The sequence below is a fragment of the Panthera tigris genome, chromosome E2 (genome assembly GCF_018350195.1).
Source record: "Panthera tigris isolate Pti1 chromosome E2, P.tigris_Pti1_mat1.1, whole genome shotgun sequence".
NCBI lineage: Eukaryota > Metazoa > Chordata > Mammalia > Carnivora > Felidae > Panthera > Panthera tigris.
In genome coordinates, this window is record NC_056674.1 from 58,863,523 (window position 1) to 58,886,642 (window position 23,120).

The window sequence follows — 23,120 nt, forward strand, 5'->3', positions numbered from 1 at the left end:
GTAAATACTGGCTGGCCGGATGGCTGGATGGACAGACGGATGGGTAAATTCCTGAGAGCCTACATTCCGAGGGCACGTGGATCTGGATTTGAATCCTGATTGAGCCACTTACTTTACTAACTGGTGATAGATTCCACGATGATCTGAGCCTTGGGTGAGGAGGCTCAACTTTAGAGGATGTTGGTGAAGATTTAATTAGATCATCTTCATAAGAGTCCAGCAGAGTGCCTGACCCAAAGGAAATGACCAGTTTTCCAAGCCGAAAGACCCACGAATAGCTTCAGAGTTCGGTATAAATATGGTTTAAACAATAATGATAATTTTTTATACCAAAAGGATCATATTTCGTATACAGTTCTACAGCTTTCTTTGTTCCTTAACGGTATATTTCACCCACACTATCTTATTCACAATCTATCGTCCTCATCATTTCACAAGCATATGTCATTTGTAGATGTTTTCTTAATATTTCACCTCATGAGTATTCCACAAGATCAGTGGACTTCAGGCTGTTTCCAACATCTTGTAATTCTAGATTCAATGACGATCCCTGAACACATATCTTCAGATTCATTTTGGTGGTGGGGGGGGGGTGGCAATTGCTGGGAGTGGAATTTCTAGGTAAAACCGATAAATGGATAAGATGACAATGTGATAAAAAGTGCCAGATGGGCTCTTCAAAACGCATACCAATCTTCGTCCCAACACCCCAACTAACTTGGAATATCTTCTAAATCTTGGACAGTCTGGCAGACAAAAATCAAGTCTCCTTTTTCAACCGTGCGCCTGTGTTTGATTACTAATGACGGTCGGCACATTTTGCATGTAGATTGGCCAGGTGTACAGTGTTTCTGTGAAATGCTTATGTCCTGTCCCATGCTCATTTAAAAAATTTTTTTTAATGTTTATTTATTTTTGAGACAGAGAGAGACAGAGCATGAATGGGGGAGGGGCAGAGAGAGAGAGAGAGACACAGAATCGGAAGCAGGCTCCAGGCTCTGAGCCATCAGCCCAGAGCCTGACGCGGGGCTCGAACTCTCGAACCGTGAGATCGTGACCTGAGCTGAAGTCGGACGCTCAACCGACTGAGCCACCCAGGCGCCCCCATGCTCATTTTTTTAAGTTGTTTATACTTTCATACGGATACGGAGACATAATCTCATAATGTGGCTCTTACTCATACATCCTCCGCCACGTGTATTGCAAATTCCCAGGTACGGACCTACCTCTCAATCTTCTATTACCCATCTCCATAAAATATGGTGTAGATTACTCCGTCTTCTTTCACAGAGGCCATCGAACACAATTCACCTTCTTATCGATGACCCACAGCCTGGCCCTGCTTTGTGTGCTCCCAAAGTTTGTCCAAATGTTTGCCTTCCCATTAAATGGCCTCACTTTGCCATACTTCTGATTCCTTTTCTCTTGGTATTCAAAAGTATGTTCTTCCCAGTTTCCTCAATGTACTTCTCTCTACCAGCTACTGCTGAGGAATCCACCGAGTCTGTTAGAGTCGTGTCTAAAGTAGGAGTCACCGCGTCACAAATGAGACCCTGTGCGCCCTCTTACTTAGAAACCATGCAAACGCCGCAGCAACAGGTCCCCGATTCTCATTGGGTATTTCCTTGCTGATCCTGGTTGCTTTTCAGCTAGCTAAGATCCCTATTTGAAACCCCAGTTAAGTGAGGGATTCCTATATACCAGAGACCCCTAAATAGAAGCTGGTGAGTATGTCCTCTTTCTCGCGGATTGATTGGCTGTCAGACCTTAGACTTCATTTAGCCCACACCCGCCCTTTCCAGCCTTTGAAACCCTTTAACAATGTTTCCAGCCAAGTGGTCATCTAAGCCTCAGAACGATTCCCGTGGGGACAGACCTTTCTTTAACCAGGGTATTCCATTTTGGATGGCTGTCATCATTCAAACAATACATGGAAGGTGACTCCCCAGAATATCCACCCCTCGGTCCTGGGTCTGCCTCTAGCTGGCCTGCATCTGCCTTCTCCATGATCAGACCAACGAATGCTGTGTAGTCTGCATCGATCTCCGTTGGTGGGCCTGCACCGTCCCCCCCACCAAAAGCACCCCCTTCCGCCCTAGGGATAAACACAGGGCTTTCCAAATCCCACCGGGAACGTGGGGCCAGCCTGGGAGTTCCACAAACTGAGCCGCTCTGAGCTCAAAAAGGCACCAGACCCGAGGGGCGCCGAGCTCTGGGTGAGGTCATCACTGTTCCAGTCCCATTTAGCCTTCCCCAAACACTGCGAGAAACCTGCCCACCAGGCAAGTCGATATTAAATGTCAGCCTAAAAGGGTTCTAAATCAAGGCAGGTTAGGTATTTAAGCTTCCTAAATCTTGGCTGCTGCTTTCAATGCTGGCAACTGGCTACCCTTTCCTTCAGAGAGCTTCTGATTGTTTTGGCAACGTCTTTGACTGTGGCTCCAACGTCAACTCTTCTTGAACCCCCCAAAAGGAAAGAAATATGCACAAAGCAGGTATTTGTTTTTGTTCAACAATCTGGTCACTCAGAAAGGAGAATTCAGGCCTGTGCGCCCAGATGTTTCCCTTGAGGAGGGCCTGACTCCACCAACCACCCAGCACCAGTGGCCGCCATGGGGGTCCCGAGGCCAAAGGCCTGGCCCACGTAACGTTCTGGCAGAGGACAGGCTTCGCTCAGCTTGAGGCAGGCATACTGGGTCCCAACCCCATGCAGGGCAGGGCAGAGCAGGGCAGAGGGGGAAGAAGAACACATCACTGGGGAACTTGTTTGATTGGCCAAACCCAAGGACCACCCTAGGTTAAAAAAAAATTACTGAATACCTACAGTCTTGGGCAAGAACACGAGTGCCTGGGGCGCCCCTTCTTGGGCCTTGTAGAATTTTCTCATCTGTAGGTGAGTAGCCTGGACCAGAAAATCTCGAAAATCCCCATCAAACCCAATATTTTTAGAGTCAAGTGGGTTATTGGGGGTGGGGGGATGGGCACCAGCCCGTGTCTGCTTCCTTCACTCTCCTGGACAGTGTGTGGACCCAGTGTGCAGGGGAGATGGAGCTGCTCAGGCAGGGATGCCTGCAGGCCCTCGGGAGGCTGCCTCAGTTGTTGCCAGCAGCCCCAGCACTGTCATCACCTAGCACTTGGGGACATTTAGATGTAGCTAACGTTCAGGATGGTTCATGGTCCCTTTCGAGGGGACACACCATCTCTCACTCCGTGAACATAAAGATTGTGTTCAATGGTGACTATTTGGGTTTTCGTCTTGACAACCCCCCCTTTGCATCAAAGTCCCCATCCCTTCTCCATTAGCACACGGGTACACACAGATTACGAGCAGCGTGGGAGATGGTGATGGAACGAGGCGTCTCTTCCGTCATTTAGACTCTGTAAGCAAGACGCAACATGTAAGTAATAAAATTCAGTCGGGGAAGAGACAAGTAGACGCCCTGTTTTGGCCACATCCTGTTGTCTGTTGGTGCTGTGTCCCCAATTGCTGAGATGAGGTGCTAAGTATCCAGTGAGTTTCCAGCACAATAGCAGGCAAGCGGGGAAAGTTCGAGATCTCCCTCTTTTCTAAGTCACATGACTAATTTGGACAGAATGATATGCATCGTGTTTCATTAAAATCTCTCTTCCACTGCTTGCTCATCTATACAAGGACATTTCAGACCATCATGTAGAATAAGAAAAGGAAGGGGGAAGAAATTTCACAACGTATACGTATATCAAAAGATCAAGTTATACACTATAAATATCTATACTTTCTACATGTTAGTGATGTCTCAACAAAGCTGTTGAGAGAGAGAGAGAGAGGGAAAGAACAAATCTCAGCGCATCAGGTTTTCCCTTCCTTCACTGAAATACACAAGGAAAGCATTTTCAAAGAGCACTAAAAATATGTCCCCAGGGTCATGGAGCAGAATTAAAGTCTTGATCCCTGTCTGCACTAGAGGCCCCCAAAGTCTCAGGGTGACCGTATAATTGAGCATCTAAACTGGAGCCCATTTGAGAGGGAGAGGAAACATTAAAACCAATTAGTAAACATTAATTAATTAGCAATCGCCTCAACCTAACTGTCCCAGACCAAAGGGACTTACTGTCACCCTACAAACACCAGGCCTTGGGCTCGGTGGATCTGCAACCAATTTTCACCAAAGGATGAATGAGAGAAATAAGGGCGATGTGAGTATGTACAAATTTGCCCGTGGTCGTCTACCGCCCTTCCTTGAGAAGGTCTATGTTGCATCTGTGATGACATTCTTCCCACTTTTTGTGGGTGTTAAGATGTTCTTTTCAAAATAAGTTAATCGGTTTTGGAGGTAGGGATTTTTGCTGCTTCTGTCAACCTCTTTGTTCCCTTGTTTTGTAAGTAACTTAACAGACACAATAAAAGTCGGTAAGCCTATGTCAAGACACCTGATTCAAAACAAAGTATGCCCTGGTCTCCGGAATCACCAAATCTGGACCCACTTCTCTGGACCTCTCAGGCGGAGCAGGGAGAGGACACCCCGGGGTGTTGCCTGTTGGCCCCTCGACGCCCACACCATTCTCAGAACCCACTTCTCCAACCACGCTGCATCATTTCCGCCCTATTGTCTGTCACCAGTGTTTACCTTGGATCCCCGCCCCACACACCACTAACGAGGGTCATTCCCTGAGTCCCACAGGAGCAGCGCACCCCACCCCCACGAGCCCACCCCAAGGAGTGGCAGCTCCTCCATCATCACAGATACTGGAATTCGTCTCAGAACCATCTGGCATGCATCACTATGCAAACGATGTCCCCACTGAGGGAGCCCATGGCCAGATTGCTATCTCAAGACCCCATGTGGGGTTGTTGTTATTTTTACAGACAGCTCATTCGGCCACTGCAGGGAACTAATCTCTTTTCAACAAGGCCTGAAGCCCTGCCTCTGCAGCACCCACCCTCAAGTTAGGGAAGCCAGACAGAAATGGAGGAGGTGGGGGTGGGGGACTCTGATTAGCACAATTTCTAGGATCAAAGTCCTTTACGACCTGAAAGATCTCAGGCTGTTAGATTATAAATGGGGGGTTAATTAGACCCTTGTCAATCAACTTTTATCCCTGCCTTGGTTTGGGCAAATGGTTCTGACTTGGTCAACTCATTAATTAAGTCTTTTGGAGAACACAAGCTCAGGTTTTTATGTCACGCAGAGAAGCAGATGTGGGTGGTTGTCCACTCCTAGAGAACGCTTTTTCCTCCTTTTGGAGAACGGAGATGCATTTCATTTGCTTTAGAAAAAATAACCAGAGATGTAGGGATTTAAAAGTCTTAAAGGATCTATGTGCCATTAATTCGCGGGCAAAGAGTAAGGTACAGCTTGTTCTAGAGGTTAAAGAACCTGAGGTTGTGGTAACTACCTGATGCTGAATTCTAATTCTATACCGACGCGCTTGGGCAAGCTACGTAGCTGCAGTGAGCTTGACTCCCCTCACTTCTGTGGTGACAGTGTGACAGCATCAGCTCACAGAATTGTCCTTAATGTCCTTTCATTCAACTACTATTTACTGGTCGCCTATCACGTCACAAGCCCTGGGCTAGATCCTGGGAGTCCCATCGCCAATAAAACAAAAGCCCTTGTGGAGTTCACATTCTGGGCAAAAGAGGGCAGAGGAAACACACGTCAACAAATAAATCTATGACGTAATGCCCAGGAGAGGTAAGCGCCATGAAGAAAAACTGAATAGAGCGCACGGAAAAAAAATTAGAGGGAGGTGCTAAAGACATTGAGTCATGAGCAGGGTTCCTGGCACATAAGTGGTCAAATAAAGTTAGTGATGATGATGATGGTGGTGTTGATGATGGTGATGATGATGGTGACGATGACGGTAATCAAGATGGTGATGGCGTTGATGGTGATGATGATGATGATGGCGGCGATGTCACTGGTGAGGATGGCGATTCCTGAAACTCTCTAGGCACCCCAGGTCCCTTCCTTCATTTATTTCTCTTCTGGGAAGCAACCTTTAATGATCCTAATGGGAGTGAGTGTATGGATGCCAAAACTGTGCCTACTTTTTCTTTTCCCAACGTCAACTCCTTCTCTTAGGTTTGGCCAGAGGTTTTGGAGTAAGCATTCGACTAGACCTTTACTGGGAAGCAACACACACGCATAGCCTGAGAAAGCATCCAAACTGCAAAAGAAAGGGGTTCCTTGTGTTTTGCTCCCTGGCAACGAGCTCACCCTAAATCAGAACAAGGCTGATTGCACCTAGATAGGAGCTCTTGGAGCCAGCTCTCCTGCTGCCCCCGGCTGCACATGGCTGAGTGCCTTTCAGCCACACCTGTGCCTTTTATTAAATCCTGGGAAGAAACCCTTCGGACCAAGCTGTTCCATTACTAATTTAGCACCGCAGAGCAAAACGGCAACGAGGAATGAACTTCCCCTGGCCCTCCAGCCCTTGCGATAAGCGACCGGCCCTTGGCAAAATAAAAACGATGGTCATTTCCCCACAACCCAGGGACAGTGGCAGAACGGCCCCATTCCAACAGCGATTCTGGCCGCCTCCCAAACGCGAGGCCCTCCCGTTCATCTCGTTTTGGATAAAATCCATGCATTTGCCATTGAGGCTGGAACCAGGCTAAGCTGGAGAATGAATCGTTCCCCCACTTCTCTTCCCATCTCCGAAGGGGGGCAGGGGGGTAAAAGGTGAAAAGTAACACTTGGGGGACCCATGTGTCCCTGCTTCTCTCATCCAGACACATGAAGAGCAAAAGCATTTTGCCATCTTAAGGGCCAAACTACTCCAACACCAGGAAAGATAAGAATGCCGTTCCATTACCTGGGGTTTTTTTCACTGCAGTGAAAACACCTCTAACTCGAGGAAAAAAGGAAGGCATCGATTGTTGTGGGGTCGCCCATGGGCTTGAAAGGAGTTTTAGAACAGGCCCCAGAGTGGTGGGGAAGCCCCACAGCCCGAGGGGCCGGTGGGCGGCCTGTCCTCAGACACCGGCTGTCGAGTGAGGGAGCGTCAGCCATTTCTAGCCAGAGGGTCACGCAACACTGATCTGAAATCCGGGCAGGACAGAGCTTGTCGGGGGGGGGGGGGGGGGGGGGGGGAGGCCCCTGAGGGTACGTGACGTGCCCCCCCGTTGGCCACAGGGGATGCCCGAGTCTGCTCAGGCTGCCGTGACAACAATGCCACCGAGGATCACAGACATTTCTTTTCTCACAATTCTGGAGACCCCAAATCCAAGGTACAGATGTCGGCAAGGTACTTCCTGGTGAGGCCTCTCTCCTTGGCTTGGAGACAGGCTCCCTGCTCGCTGGGCTTTACGTGGCTTTTCCTCCGTGCATACGCTCAGAGACAGAGAGAGCTCTCAGGTGTCTCCCCCTCTGCTTGGGGGACGCCGACTTCATCAGAAAGGGCCCCACCTCTATGATGTCACTTACCCTGAATCACCTACTTAAAGGCCCCGACTCAAAATAACGGTCTCATTGTTGGTTGGAGCTTCTACCTATGAACCTATGTGTGTGGGGGGTGGGGGGCGGGTAACAATTCATTCCATAGGAGGGGAATCGGCACTGGGAATGGTAAGCAATTTGGGCTGTGGAGGTGGGCCCTGGGCGCACACACTGACATCAACCAGAGCCATCAGCTGACGTCACCTGGCACAGACGGTGGGATACGCGTGACCTGGTGCCATCCGCTTAGACCCGGTCTGCAGGCAGAATGTCCTGCACGTGGCGGCCGTGCCAACGGGAGTCGCGGAGCCAAGGAAGTGGCAGCATAGACAGGAGGGCCCGCTGTGCTGGCAGGGGGGCACGGGGAGGGCTCAGAGTGGGGGCGTCGGGCTGAGCAGGAGTGACGTCTCTGAGGGAGCCACTGAGAGCGTCTGGTCAGCCCCCCTGGAGCTCTGGGGCGTGCCCAGGACACAGCACCCCCATCACGGGAGGGCTCGCAACCTCACTTTCGCAAATCCCAGCTTTCCCAGTGCTCAGGCACCCCCTACCCCTGCTGCCCCTCTGGCTGGCAACACCCCTCTCTCCCCAGTCAATACCCACCCTGGGGTGTGATGTCCCAGGAAGGCACAGATTCAAGGGCCCGGGAAGATGCCACTTACAAGACGAGTGATTCTGGGTGAGTGGCCTCACCTCTCCGAGGGCCCCTTTTAACACTTCCACGGTGAAGGCAGTGGGGTGCATCCTTCCTGGCCCACTGGCCCAAGCTGGGATCGCAGCCAATCTTGAAGGAGGACCTCTGCCCCCAAGAGCTCTTTGTTGTAGCTCGTTCCTTTGCTCACGTGTTTATTCCTACTCTCCTCTCGGGAACCCCAGGCATGAGTCATTTGCTAAAGAGCTGTTGTTAGGGGCGCTTGGGTGGCTCAGTGGGTTAAGCGTCCAACTTCAGCTCAGGTCATGATCTCGCCATTCCCGAGTTCGAGCCCCGCATCGGGCTCTGTGCTGACAGCTCAGAGCCTGGAACCTGCTTTGGATGCCGTGTCTCCCTCTCTCTCTCTGCCCCTCCCCACTCGCTCTCTGTCTCCTTGTCTCTCAAAAACAAACATTAAAAAGAACTGTCATTCAACATGTCAGTGGGTCTCGTTCGTCCATGGGGTTATTTTTTTTTTAATTTTTTTCTTACCGTTTATTTATTTTTGAGACAGAGAGAGACAGAGCATGAACGGGGGAGGGTCAGAGAGATAGGGAGACACAGAATCTGAAACAGGCTCCAGGCTCTGAGCTGTCAGCACAGAGCCCGACGCGGGGCTCGAACTCACGGACCGCGAGATCATGACCTGAGCTGAAGTCGGCCACTCAACCGACTGAGCCACCCGGGCACCCCATGGGGTTACTTTAAAAGGTGACATAATCATGCCTCTCAAGGCTCTTGGGAGATACCAGATAAGAGGGCTGGTTGAACTTGCTGCGTTTGAGCCACAGTGACCCATGTCTCGCAGAGGGCGCAAAGTGGTAAGTATTATCTCCTATCAATTACAAAAGTAATGAGCTTGTTATGTTAGAAAATGTGGAAAATGCACAATAGAATGCAAATAGAAAATAGGAATCACCAGTGATGTCACTGCTAAGGTGTGACCACTGCATAGTTTGATCTATTTTTAAATTACACGGGAGTCTCACCCTCTGCACACACGTACAGAGCACACATTCCTGGAACAGCACATGGAACGCTGTTCACAGCTGCTGAGAGGTTGGGGGGGGGGTCTTCAGGGTCCTCACGAGGCAAATTCCAGTCAAAGGCCGCACAACTTTCCCTCGCTTGGCTTTTCATTCACAGCTTATGATCAGATCCCCTCATTTCAGACACTGACATTACCCCTAAGTTTACCCTCGTCATAACTGCGGTGAGAAACAGCCCACGTTCGTGCACAAACCTCCGTGTGCATCTCAGATAGTTTCCGGGCTCAGCCCCTAGAGGCAGAATTACTGGATCCAGGGGACAGAGATTTAAGTCTCTGGGTCCAGGTCCCCGATGGTGAGTCCTGGGGATTCGTGCTCAGGGCCGGGTGGCTCCGCTTGCCTCGAATCTCACCATCTCTGAGCGTGGCCGCTGCAGATCGCCGAGGTCATTGGCTCCCGCCCGCGCTGGCCCCGTCGTCTCTGCCCGAACCCCCTCGGCCAGAACCCACCTGTGCCTGGCGCCCTGAAGGCCACGGGGGTGGTGCTGGGGTGTGCTAGGAAAGTGGGGTCACGGGTATTGGATACCGTGGGCCAGCCAGCCTCCCGCATAAAACAGCAGGAAGCTTTTGGCGAGGGTTCCCCAGCCAGGAAGTGGCAGCGCTGGAGCGCAAACCCAGGTGGTCTGGCTTGGAGCCACAGTCCTTCTGTTCCAGGTCGTAGTCGAGGGCCTAGCACTGCGCTCTCAGCAAAGGGCGACACAGGCAAAACACAGGAGCCAGAGAGGAAAACAAGCACTGAGCTACTGATTACATAACCCAACAATATGACTATGGAGAAAAATCTAGAAGGAAAGGGGGCAGGGGTACGGACGAGCTGAGGTAGGATTGAAGGAGAGGAGGAGGGCCCTGTGGACCCTGGAGAGACCACGCTGCCGCTGTGGGCAGCGCCGCCGACTTCTGGGCTGGAAGCAGGCTGCGGCGGGTGTGGGCGGGCACCAGGAAGCCAGCAGGGGAGATGAAGGCAACAAGGCGGGGGAGGGGTGGTGGAGGTTTGGTCCAGCGTGGTAGCCGCCCACGCAGGAGTGGATGCACATCCACGGGATTTGCTCACGGACCGCGTGAGGGCTGGGAGGGTCGAGCGAGCTCTGGAGGCGGCCACCGCGGTATTGGCCCAAGTGATTTGGCAAGAATGCAGGGAGAGCGGACGTTGGGGCGGGGGATCCAGAGTTCAGGCTTCGACATGAGAAATCTCCAAATCCAAGAATCTGAAGGAGTCAAGCTGACGACACAGACAGAGTGCAGAGCGTGGTGCCTGGCACCTAGAAAATTCTCAAACACGTGAACTCCCCGGCCGGTTCCGGAACACCTTGCGGCGGGCGGGGCTCCGCACCACGCAGCCCGCTCAGCGCTATCTTTTTATCACTGTCGGCCTCCTTGCATTTCATCTCACAACGAAAGGCCCAGGAAATATGAGCTGTGGCTCGACGCGGCCCATCCCAGGCAGTCAGGGAAGGTCAATGCCCTGTTTGAAGGGTGAGCTCCCGGGGTTCACGCTGCCCGCGCACTCTGAAACCTGATCGTTGCCGTGTCTTTACGAAGAGAGAATCCCTGACGGGTGATTATTTTGGCTGTCCCGCTTCATATCAAACATGCTAAAGATTAGTCACTTGTTAGGGGCCAGCTGCTGACAAGGAAGGGTGGAGGGCGGCGGGCAGGGATTCCTGCTGCTCTCCGGGGGCGGATTATGCTGAGCGGTGAGTTCCTCCACCCTACCGCCTGGGCCACGGACAGCAGGGAGCGGGGAGCCTGGGGGGCTCTGGAATGCAGGGGTCTCTGGGCTTGACAAGCTCCTACTGGCCGTTCAGTTCTCAACTGAAATGTCACTTCTTCCAGGAAGCCTCCCTGCCCGGGGCCAGATGAGACTCCCCCATCATGCACCCTCAGGCGGAACCTGCTCCTTTCCTTCCAACGTTCTGTATTCTCGCAACGACTTTATCAACCACCTGTTTGACCCGTTCAGCACCCATGTCCCGTGTGATGTGGCCCTGCTGGAGGAGGGACTGCGTCTCTGGATCTCACTAACCCCACCCCAGAGCCTAACAAGTGGTAGGGATCGATCGGTCCATGCAGAACGGAACGGGAAAATCTGGGTTTGTGAGCAAATACGGGCACCATCATCGCTCTGTGCCTTTTTGACCTAAGAGATGAAGAACAAAACGAAACCGAAGCCTGGTTGACAGGATTCACCAGTAATCTGAAACCACTGGTTCCGATCCACCGGCTACTGATGTTAGAGTAAGGAAGGGACAAAATTATTTTAAGGGGTCTGCAAATTCATACTGGGCCAACTATGCTCTTTACTTTCATTGTGTTACGAAAATTTACGTACGGCAGTAGGCAAACAGTCTGACGAGCTCCTGTACACCTACCAAGTACGTTCCACGGTGTGTGACCCCACCACGCACCCCTGACTTTGGGCCACTGCTTTCCTACATAATTATGCACCTCTAAAAAACGCAGGTGCTTCCTTAGGATAATAGCAAAAGCATCTTTACAGAAAATATCTTGCCCATATGAATTGGACCAGTATTTGTCAAAGTGCATGTTATTGCAATGATGGATTTTCTAAATTAAGAGTGCTACAAAATTCACAAACGGCATTGTTGGTAGGAGTGTATTCCTTAACCCGCTGATATTAAAAGGACGAGGGCTACCGGAGAGGTCTGCGGCACGTTTTGACGTCGTACGTGAAAAGGACGGGAAACTCTGATCTAAAATCTCACCTCTCTCCTGGCGTGCTCGGGGTGGAATTTTCAAAGAGGAGCCATCAGAGAGGCTTGGGTTCCTTTTTCTTTTGTTCCCCTCCCCCCGCCACCCCCATTGATCCGTCCCAGGAGAGAAAATGGAAGCAGACGAGGGGAGGCAGGAAGGTGACGGTGGCCATTCGGGGTGAGAACAGGCCAGAATTGGCTTTGGTTTCCAGACTGTTCGGCAAGTCGGATCTGGATGTCCGGCACGTGGGATCTTGAGCAGATAAGTGCGTTCTCGTCCACGTGCTGCTTGCTAACGGTGACACATTGCTGGACCCGCTTCACCCGGAGCTCCCGTTCCGTCACGGGCAACATGAGTATAGGCTTTCCAACCTCGCAGCCCCTCTCCTTGGGGACAAAGACCAGCTGAGACAGTCCAGGAAAGCAGGCAGGCTGCTAAGTGCTGTGCGCCCCTGACGACGTGCACTGAGGCTCTGCCCTGATCGGGCCTTTGAGAAGGGTCCCTCTGTCGTCGGGCACCCTGGGGCTTCCGTGAGCATCCGCCCCGTCTCACCCTGCCGGTGTCTCCGCGCAGCTGCCCTGCCCCAGGCTGGAGCATCTGACCCACTGCAAACGGCCCAATCCATCAGTGGCTTCGCCCAGGTCACACTCAACAACTGTGGCAGCCGACCCTTCTCCTCGCTGAGAAGACCAAATGGCCCTGGAACAGTCAGAGCCAAACGCTGCCCCCGGCACACTGCTCACCCCCCCGTGGCAGCTGTTCAGGCCAAGGCAGTCATCTTCCACCCTGGCTTGTCTCACTCGAAAAGCACCTGGGGAGGTTTTGAAAAGGCACCACATCCAGGCCCCATCCCGGAGACACGGGGGCGGGATCCGGGCACGAGAGGCAGGCCGTGGCGTCTGCTGGAAGCTTCGTGGGTCATTCTGAGGCGCAGCCACGACTGAGAAGTAGCCGGTTAATCAATGACTCAGGTCAACCAACTTGCCTGTTCAAGTCAGGGAGAAATGAGTCAACCACGGGCGCCCGGGCGGCTCCGTCGGTCCAGCGTCCGACCGTGGCTCAGGTCCTGACCTCGCGGTTCGGGTTCGAGCCCCACGTCGGGGTCTGTGCTGACCGCTCGGAGCCTGGAGCCTGCTTCGGATTCTGTGTCTCCCTTCCTCTCTGCCCCTCCCCCGCTCGCTCTCTGTCTCTGTCCGTCTCAAAAATAAATAAACATTTAAAAAGTTTAAAAAAAGAAATGAGTCAACCAAATCAGTCATTTGATAAAATCATATTCTAACCAAAAAAATAATAAAAATTTTATCCAGAGGGAGCTTGACCCACAAAGGCCAAACAAACCACCAGTGGCCTCCAACCCTCAATGGCAGAGATTCGAGTAGATGAGTCACCGGGAGCACCGGCTGGCTCTCGTCCGTATGGACCTTCACCCGGCGGGAGAGTCACCAATGCTCTGCGAGGACGTGCCCGTCCCTCAGCGGGGAGGACACTCATCCGGGAACGCGCTCCACAGCGGCCAGCTCGAACAAGACAGCTCCATCATTGCCACAGAAGAATCTCGAAGCCTCGTGTGCAGCCAGCAAAGCAACTTGCAGAAGGAAACGTCCAATAGGAAACCATTTATACGCAGCGTAAGGACATGCGAAGCCACCTTTGTGTTGTGTCCTGGATGAATCCATGCGCAGCCAGATACAAAAACATGCCTGGGAATGACAGAGCCAACATCGAGGTGGGGGCCAAGTCTAGAGAAGGGACATGGAGTGAGTGGACCAGGGACAGGTACGTGGAAGATTCCAGGGCATCCGTAACATTTTCTTTCATGAAAATAGCATCCAGATATGCAATGAGAAATGCTCGTGTGGGTTAAGCCTGGGTCGTCAGTACATTGTTATTGGTTTCTTTCTTCTCTGCACTCACCCGGAGGCTCGAAATATTTCAAATGTTTATTTATTTTTATTAAAATTTTTTTTTTAATGTTTATTTACTTTTGAGAGACAGAGAAAGAGCATGAGACGGGGAGGGGCAGAGACAGAGGGAGACACAGGATCGGAAGCAGGCTCCAGGCTCTGAGCCGTCAGCACAGAGCCCGACGCGGGGCTCGAACTCACGGACCGTGAGATCGTGACCTGAGCTGAAGGCGGACGCTTAACCGGCGGAGCCACCTGGACACCCCATGGTATTTCAAATTTTTAAAAGGCTGGGCAACATTTCTTGCTTCCTGAGCCAGACTTTAGATTCTAGATCTTTCTGGTTTTACATCTCCACGAGGATTTTACATGCTTCTGTTGAATATCATCACTTTGGGTCCTTCATTCCAACTGCCTACCATTAATTTAGTTCACAGACATTTCTTTAAGCACCTGCTAAATGCCAGGTCCTAAGTTGAGGGGTTTTAGAGATGCTCTGGACATAACTGTCTACTATCTTTTGAACTATTACTTCCTGAAGCGTCTCATGAGAGTTATTTCTGAGCTTTGTGAACTCCACGGTCTGACGAAACGGTCTTCAGCCAAGTATACATAAAAATAACGAGTGGGTCTGCCGCACAACAATGTACACACGGTTAGCATCACTGGACTGTGCATTTAAAATGGATAAAATGGATTTCATGGTGTGTGCTTTTTACCACAACAGAAAAGAACGGCGAGTAGGGCAGGGCTAAGTGCAGAGCCCTGTGGCAAGCCTCTAGAGACTTCTCTCCACAGTAACTTTGCCATCCTATTTGAGTGTGTGCACGTGTACGTGTCTGTGCACATGACTTTTCACACACAGAAATGTAGCCCGAGTTTTAAACGGTCAGTCCAGGAAGAAAAATACCTTGAAACATCCCACAACATTTTTATTTATTTAGAAAAACATTTTTTTTAAGTTTACTTATTTTGAGAGAGAGGCAGCACGAGCGGGGGAGGCCAGAGAGAGAGGAGAGAGCGAGAATCCCAAGCAGGCTCCACACTGTCAGCACAGAGCCTGATGCGAGGCTTGAACTCACGAACCGTGAGATCGTGACCTGAGCTGAAGTCACTTAACCGACTGAGCCACCCAGGTACTCCTTGAAACACTTTTCAAGTGTTGAGTTAGTAGAAGGGGAAAAAAAACAAAAAAAACAACTGAGTTAGTAGAAGGGAAAAAAAACCAAACTTGGTTGAGCATGCATGGTCCTGTGTCTGTTCTGAAACCTGAGTGACAGGAAGAATCGGGAGCCTGGGCCCAACTTGTGCCAGGCAAACGCTTTCCCTCCTTACTCTCACCTGGCCTCAGGTCTGCACCGGGGGCTCGGACACCCCACGCTGGGTGCTCACGTCAACATCATCCCAGCTGACCACACGCCCCCCACCCCCACTGCTTCCCTCCTCCCTCCCCCTTCTTCCATGTTTTTAATCTCTTTTATACTCATGTTTTCCCGTTTGCTTCTCTTTGCTATGCTGCTCTATCAATATTTAGTTTCTAAATAATTGCTGGTCTTGTACTGTTTAGCCAGAACACTTCATCCCGACAAATCACTTGGAAATTCATTCATTCGCCACAGCGGTTCTCAGCCCTGCTGTGAGTAGAATCACCCAGAAGACACTCCAAAAGATACCCAGGCCCCAGCACAGACCACTCAAGTCCGAACCTCTGGGGCCCAGAGCTGGCTGTTTGTCACAAGCTTCCCAGATGACACTGCTCTGCAGCCAGGGTTGAGAAATGAGGATTTCATAGGTACTAACTAAACCCCTCTGTGCACCAAGGTGGGGCTGTCTAGGGGGGTGTCAAGGAAGCCTTCCTGGAAGAGGTGGCATGGAGTGCAGCAGGCTGCATTTCCCAGGGCTCAACAGCAGCACCCATCCCCCAGGCTCCTCCTGGAAGAAACATTCACGGAGCTCCCCTCCTGGAGCCTGGGCGGGCCCTGTGAGCGCCCTGACCCGCAGAGCCATGGGGGTGGAGCTCCTCCTAACCCCGCCCTCTCCGCTTCCTCTGGCAGCCGCAGTCTGTCAAGCGATGGGCCCAGTGCATCCCAGTCACCAAGCCGGTGAGCCCAGCGTGGCTTAGAGTCCCTTTTTTCTCCTCTTAACGTCCACCGGAGTCCGAAGGAGCAGTGCTCTCCTCTCAGATGTCGGGCATTTCTGTTCTCCCTCTTGCTTTCTTGGGTAACCTGGCTCCGGGCTTGTAGATCAGGACCAGCCTTTCTTTTCTTTTTTTTTTTTTTTAGGTCTTGCTGATTTTCTCTCTTGTCTTCCCCTTTTAAATCTCATGGATTTCTGCTCAACTTTTTTAAATTACTCACTTTCTTCTAGTTGCTTTAGGCCTGAATTCCTCCTCCTTGGCTGGTTTCCCAAGGTGGGAGCTGGGTGGCTGCTGTTGGCCCTTTCTCTCTGAAGCCTCAGCCTCCACTCCTGTCCTGCAGGCGCCGGTCTCCCCGCCTCCACCCTTTCGGATAAGGTGTGTTTCCATTCGCACTTAGGTCACTGTAGTTTAAAAAAATTTTTTTAACATTTTTATTTATTTTTGAGACAGAGAGAGAGCATGAACAGGGGAGAGTCAGAGAAAGAGGGAGACACAGAATCTGAAACAGGCTCCAGGCTCCGAGCTGTCAGCACAGAGCCTGACGCGGGGCTCGAACCCACGGACCACGAGATCATGACATGAGCCAAAGTCAGATGCTTCACCGACTGAGCCACCCAGGCGCCCCAGGTCACTTTAGTTTTAAAATGTGTCTTGAGACTTCTTGGCCCGCAAGTGACCTAGAAAAGCTGGGTCTAGGAGGACTCCCTGGGGGGCACACGTGTTCAGAACCCAATGGCCATGAGGCAGGGAGTGTGGACCAGCTGGCCACTCAGCTGAGCCCCTCCCCCACCCACCCGACAACGGGTCACTCAGCCATGTGATTGGGCCCCTGATGGCCCACACTCACCCCTGTGACTGAGCCCCCGGACGGCCCACACTCGCCCCTGTGACTGAGCCCCTGACGGCCCACACTCAGCCGTGTTACCGAGGACCCCGGACGGCCGCAGTTGAGGCCTCAGGCCACACAGCCCCAGCCACAATGGCCGCAATCCTGAGCCACGCAGCTGAAGGCAGCCCATCTCCAGAGCCAAGGCCGTAGTCAGGTGCTGCTTTAAGCAGCTGAGTTAACCATTAAGCGATGCAACAAGGAACGGAAGCAGGAGTGGAGACCCGCACGCGGGGCCAGTGAGAATCATTCAGTTGAAGGGGACGGCGAGGGGGGCGGCGAGGGACGCCGAGGGCACGTCCCAGAGCCTCCGTGGGCCGAGGGCAGCCGGCATGACTGGAGCACGGGGGCCAGGAGAAGGCCCCTGCGAACGAAACACCACTCATTCTACTCTAAAGCAGCAAAATTAGGGGCAGAAGCTCGCCGTTCCGATGCCTCAACATGGTGCCTGGGCCAAATGCCTCAGCGGGTGGGAACATGACACCTGGCAGGGCTGCAGGCCCGAGTGAGTGCCTCCTGGCCGTCGTGGGCCCCCTCCCCTTGCCCCAGGAGGGCCTCGGGACTTCCCCTGTCCGTCCGTGGGGAGCTTGAGAACCCAGTCAGCTACCCCTCGGGTCTGGGCTCTGAGTGAGGCTGGGGTCAGCTCTGCGCCAGAAGGTATCGGGACACAGCTTCTAAAGGTCATTTCTCCCTCTTCTGATTCGGTGACGCTCCGGCGATGACAGTCTCCCTTCCAAGTAGCCCCACCGTGAGCTGCTTTCCAGCCGGGCCCCAACGGTGTGCTGGCACGTTAGGACCTTCCCCAGAACCATCTATGGGCCTACGGCCACGTCCACGGCTGGGGTCCTCGTAGAAATTCTGCAGGAATAGTCTATTCGCCGAAATGCAGCCACACGGGACTCGGGACGGGGGCCCTCTGCACCCGCACCACCTCCATTCCTGTGTTCCAGAACAGAGCCCAGGTTCTCCTCGGTGGCTCCCTCTCTGCCCTAAAGGGAAGGATGGAATTGACCCCACCCTGATGTGAGGTGTCCTTGAGACTCAGGTCTGGCCCAGCAGGGTATCACCGTTCCTGCCAGAGTGACTGGTTCATGGCACGTGCCCAACGTGGCCGATCGGTGCCACAGCACAGACTCCACTCCATCCCAGGCCTTTGGGAGAGCTCAGTGTTGCTAGGGGTTCGCCTTGCTGCTTCTGGGGAGAGCCGGAAAAAGAAGGAAACCCAAAGAAGCAAAGCAGAGGGGCGCCTGGGTGGCTCAGTCGGTGAAGCGTCCGACTTTGGCTCAGGTCACGATCTCGTGGTCCGTGAGTTCGAGCCCCGCGTCGGGATCTGTGCTGACAGCTCGGAGTCTGGAGCCTGCTTCGGATTCTGTGTCTCCCTCTGTCTCTGGCCCTCCCCACTTATGCTCTGTCTCTTTCTCTCAAAAATAAAACATTAAATAAAATTATGTAATTAAAAAGAAAAAAAAAGCAAGGCAGAGATGAAGACAAAGTGAGCCCCTGGACACAGTGTGAGCACCGCCTGGGGCTTTCTGAGTCCACAGACAGTCATCGTGCCTTAAACTGTCAAGAGTTTGCTTTCTACCACTTGCATCAGTAAGAATCTCGGGGACACCCCTCGTGTAGGAAGTGCTCACTGATTGGTCATGGGGCTGTTTGTCACCAGAGCGACCAGGCACCTTCGCTTTCTGGGGGCAGACGAGGTATGGCCGTGGTGCCCTTTACCTCTCACAATATCCTGGTTGCACGATAAATTATATGGCCGCTGTTTCAGTCATCTGTCGCGGCAGAACAAACCAGCCCAAACGCCGTGGCCAAGCCCAGCCACTGTCGTATTTGGACACAATTCTGCGAGCCGGGCTGGGCTCAGCTGGGAGCTGTCTGCTCTCTTGAGGGTGGTCATCTGTGTGGTGACATTTGCACGGTGGTGGCTTTGCACGACCGGGACGCTGGGATAGCCGTACCTCTCTCCATGTGACCCTCCAGCAGGTGGTCGGACCTCTTCTGTGCCAGCTCTGGGCTCCCGGTGGTGAGAAGGACAAGCTGGCAGGCCCACAATGGCCACAGCCCCCCTTCCACCTTCTTTTAGCTCAGGTGGCCACAGTCCCAGCCAAGGCTGAAGGAGAGGGGATGGACAGGGCTGCGGAGCTCTGCAGGTGTGGCTTTGTGTGTCCCCCACGTAGGGCACCATCAACGTGGCCCTCCTGTCCACCTGCTGGCTGGAGCCCAGACAAGAGCATCGGTCGCCTCAGGCCAGCGTTGTGGGCTCAGTGGGGGAAAAGGACACACTACCCCCCCCCCCCCACCTTTCACTCTCTGGCCTCAACACAATGGATTTGGGGACCCCTACTCAAACTACCAGCCCTGTGGCGGAAAGGTCCGCGTCGATTGCAGACTGGTTAGAAATGAGCCTCCCAGACCCGGTGAACCAAGAGCAGCATTTTAACAAGACCCTCGGGGGACACGGATGCACCATCAGGCACGAGAAAGACCGTGCCGGATTCCGCACTTAGGGGACCCACAGCTAGGTCTGCACGGAAACCAGAGTCAAGGCGAGAGCCCGGCCGCCACTGTCCACACTGCTCATGAGACGCAGCCTGATATCAGGCCCAACTCGTCTGCCCCCAGACCCGACCCGGGATGCAGGGCCCCTGCTCACATCCAGCAGGACGGGGGGCGGGGGGCAGCTCGGTCTAGAACAATGCTGGCCTGGCACGTCCTGACCTGCCCTTTCGTCCTCCCTTCTGTAGAGAGAGAGAAGGCCGGCCTTGCTGCACTCCGGGCCCTTCCAACCCCAAGACTCTGGGAATCCAGGAAATCCCGATTTAGATATGCGGCCTCGGAAACTGGCAACAGACAGACGGCGGGATCCGGAAGCCCCTGCCATTGTGAGCACGAAGTCTAGACGCTGACAAGGGGGCCACCGAGGCAGGAAGAGGTGAAAGTCCCCTTTCTCAGCAGTGCACCTTCCAGGAAGCAATAACCACGCAGGTCTCGACAAAGCCGGCCTCGGCTGCCATCTGGTTACCCCGGAGCCCGTCCCGCGCGGCGGTGATTATCCTCTGGCGGTTCACGTCCAGACACTCACACGCCCAACCTAGTGCTTCCTCCCCGATAACACCAGTAGCAGGAGCTGCCCCCGTGTCACCCTGCACAAACAGGTGATGTTTATTTACAGCGTGTAAAAGGGGGCCATCTGACAGGCCGATGCCAGCTGAGAGCGGTGGGGTCTGATAAAGGCGGCTTATCACAAAGGATTAAGCAGATGTTATTTTCTCTCTGTTTGTTTGAAGTTCAGTGTTTGGACAATCGCTGCGAGCCCCAGCGTGGTCGGGGCCAAGTTTAACGAGGGCCACAGAGACCGCAGCAACGGCTCGCTAAGGATGAAACAGAATCGGCAAGGCCAGCGCCGCGAACGAGGGAGGTCCACCGCGGGATTATCAGGCTGGGCCTCGGCAGCTAGGGACAAAGTGTGGACCGATGGACCAGTTTGGCTCTGGACAAACAGCCCCATGAAGCAGAGCCTCTATGTCACGGGACCCGGGCTTCTCAGCCTTGGCCGCACATCAGAATCACCTGGGCACCTTCGATCCCAGTCTCCGACCGCCTGGGGATCTGGTTAAAATGCAGATCCTGACTCAGTACATCTCAGGTGGGGCCTGAGTTCTGTGCTCCCGACACCCTTCAGGGATGCTGGAACTGCCAGTCTGGGGACCACATTCTGAGTGGCAAGGCTGGGGGACTGCTGCTTGGCTGCCTCCAGCACTGCCCCCAAGTACTGCGTGAGGCCGACAGGTGTGGGGCGGGGGGAGGGGCTCAGAGACGCGATGGCCGAGTCCCTGTTGACGGGGGAGAGACGACCGGAGCTCAGAGCCTGGGGTGCGAGTGTTGCCGTGTGAGACCAAACGAGCTGAACAGCCTGGGTTGTCTGGGCAATCGCCAAATTTGGCCCAGAGAAAAAAATCTCAAGGGGAGATGCTTTTAAAAGCATCTCTATTGAGGTAGAATTCACTCGGCATAACCTCTGCCTGTTATAAGTGCACAGTCAGGGGCGCCTGGTGGCTCAGTCAGTTAAGCGTCCGACTTCGGCTCGGGTCATGATCTCACAGTGTGTGAGTTCGAGCCCCGCGTCGGGCTCTGTGCTGACCGCTCGGAGCCTGGAGCCTGCTTCCCATTCTGTGTCTCCCTCTCTCTCTGCCCCTCCCCTGCTCATGCTCTGTCTCTCTGTCTCAAAAATAAATAAACGTGAAGAAAATGTTGAAAAATTGTAAAAAAAAAAAAAAAAAAAAAAAAGAAGGGCCTTTCAAGCCACCATTTTCCTTTCCGGATGCCTGGAAATTGCAGGAGCCCCGCAGTGACAGCGGTGATGACGGTCACTCACAAAGGGTGGCAGGACAGGAAGACCCACGTGCCCGGCACCACGACGGCATTCTGAGGTTAGGACTATGGCCCTGGGGTACCCACCTGCAGACATTCGTGCGGGAAACAACCCAACAAAGGAATGCGTGTGAACACAGATTTGCACGCCTAACGGAGAGCTGTGGCCTACGTGGGCCCCTCCGACCCGATGGCAGAGACAAGACCAGCTAAGTGGCCACGTTCGTGTCATCTTTCTCATGACACAAAAGTGCCCTGCCCCCTTCGCTATTCCAGGCAGACAGCAAACAGCAGGGACGTCAATGTTCTCGTGTGCCGAGGTTTCTCAGGCTTGGCGCTTGTGATGCGGGGGTGAATGGTTCTATGGGGGGTCGTCCAGTGCGTGGCGAGATCTTAAGCAGCATCTCTGGCCTCCGCCCACAAGATGCCATCAGCAGCTCTGCCCGGTGTGACAACCGAAAACGTCCCTAGACATTGCCATGCGCCCTGGGGGAGGCACACGGGACCCCCTGGCGTAGACCACGTAGGCAGCTGGGGCTGACTCTGCGAGGTGGTGTCTTTGAGGGACTGAAAAGAGAGCGGGACCAGGACCTACCTAGCGTTCTCCCACGATCTCTTGCTGCCAGGCGGGAATGCAGGGGAGGAGGAGGTTAAACGGGGCCGGAGGGTCAGTGAGGAGGTGACGGCAACAGCCCAGGGGACGTGGGTGGCCTTGATCCAGGTGTGGCGGCGTAGGTGATGAGACGCGAGCGTTCCAGGCGGAGTCTGAAGGGCTCCTGACACAGCGGGAGGAGGGAAGATGCTATTTTCTAAGAGGGGAAAGACTGGGCTGGGGCAGGTGGGCGGGAGAAACCAGACGGACGCGGATGCGGGTGCTGACAGGAGCGGTACGTTCTCTACCTTTGATAATGAGATTTCTGCCTCGGACCCACTCTCAGGCTTCAGGGGCCGGAGCACAATGAAGGCGACTGCCCACTGGCCATGGGGTTTGTCTGGAGAATTTCCAAACGATTTCCCAGATGAGGTTGACATCCAGTTCCTCAGATCCCTACGGCCATTCGATAAATGCACCCGGTCGGAGCCCTCACCGTTACTCATGGCCAGTCTGGTCATGGCGCCTCCGAGGCCCGAAGTGAACAGACTGACCAACATGCCCATTGAGTCCCGCTCTCCCCACGGGAACCTTGTCCATGGCGAGTGACAGTCACAAATGGCCCTGCCAGCATCCATATGACGTCGCCTTGCAAAGTCTCCGCCCGGCAATGGCAAAAGCCGCCACCCCACTGCCCACACAGTCCCCGGTGCGGGACGGAACACCCCGTTTGTTTACAACACAACGCTTTGGAATGTGCCCAAAGCACCCAGTGGAGACAGCAGCTCACTTATCTGTACCACCTGTTTTCAATAGTTCTGTTTCTCCCGAGCAAATCCTTGCACACACCCCAAAAATAACACGAGTAGGTTAAAGGGACACCGGCCCTCCTTGGTGCTGCCCTGAGCGTCACACAAGCCACAAAAAACCCTCTTTGCAGATGAAAAAAGATGGACACAGCAGAAGAAGGTTTATCGTGGGAGCTTTCTAGGGGCTGTGAGAGGCAGACCGGTCAAGCCGGCTTAGGGCTTTGCTGTCGGCAGGGATGTCCCCCCAGCATTCATCCTGCTCATCAGAGAGAACAGAGACATCAAGCTAGAGGCAAACTGGAAACAGATTCCCGTTCAAAACCCACGTAGACCAGAGGCACGGAAAGCAGGTTGTGGACAAGGCTTGCGCCCCTCCAGCTGACATGCTGGCTGCCTTTCTGGTCTCTCCGTCCGTCGGGACGGACTAGGGCTGCTGTGATAGCACAGCCCAGCGGCGTCAGACAATAAAGGCTTGCTTCTCTTCCCAGTGGTGTGACCTCCGGGGGGCTGGCTAGGAGCCCCCCACCACCTTTGTTACCAGCCTCC

General features: G+C 53.5%; 1 protein-coding gene across 2 annotated transcripts in view; it reads right to left on the bottom strand.

Moving 5' to 3' along the window:
- Positions 1–22,416, bottom strand: part of LOC122234256 — a 35,112-nt gene extending 12,696 nt beyond the window's left edge. Inside the window, exon 1 of one of the 2 annotated variants that reach the window (XR_006212028.1) lies at positions 6,799–7,044. Coding sequence is in view for 1 of the 2 variants with exons in the window: in XM_042970050.1 (XP_042825984.1) it covers positions 21,769–22,403 (635 nt within the window). In the remaining variant the exon portion in view is untranslated. Of the gene's footprint in view, positions 1–6,798; positions 7,045–21,768 lie in introns of those variants that run through there. The other variant, XM_042970050.1, reaches the window with a different exon arrangement.
- Between the last annotated feature and the right edge of the window lie 704 nt (positions 22,417–23,120).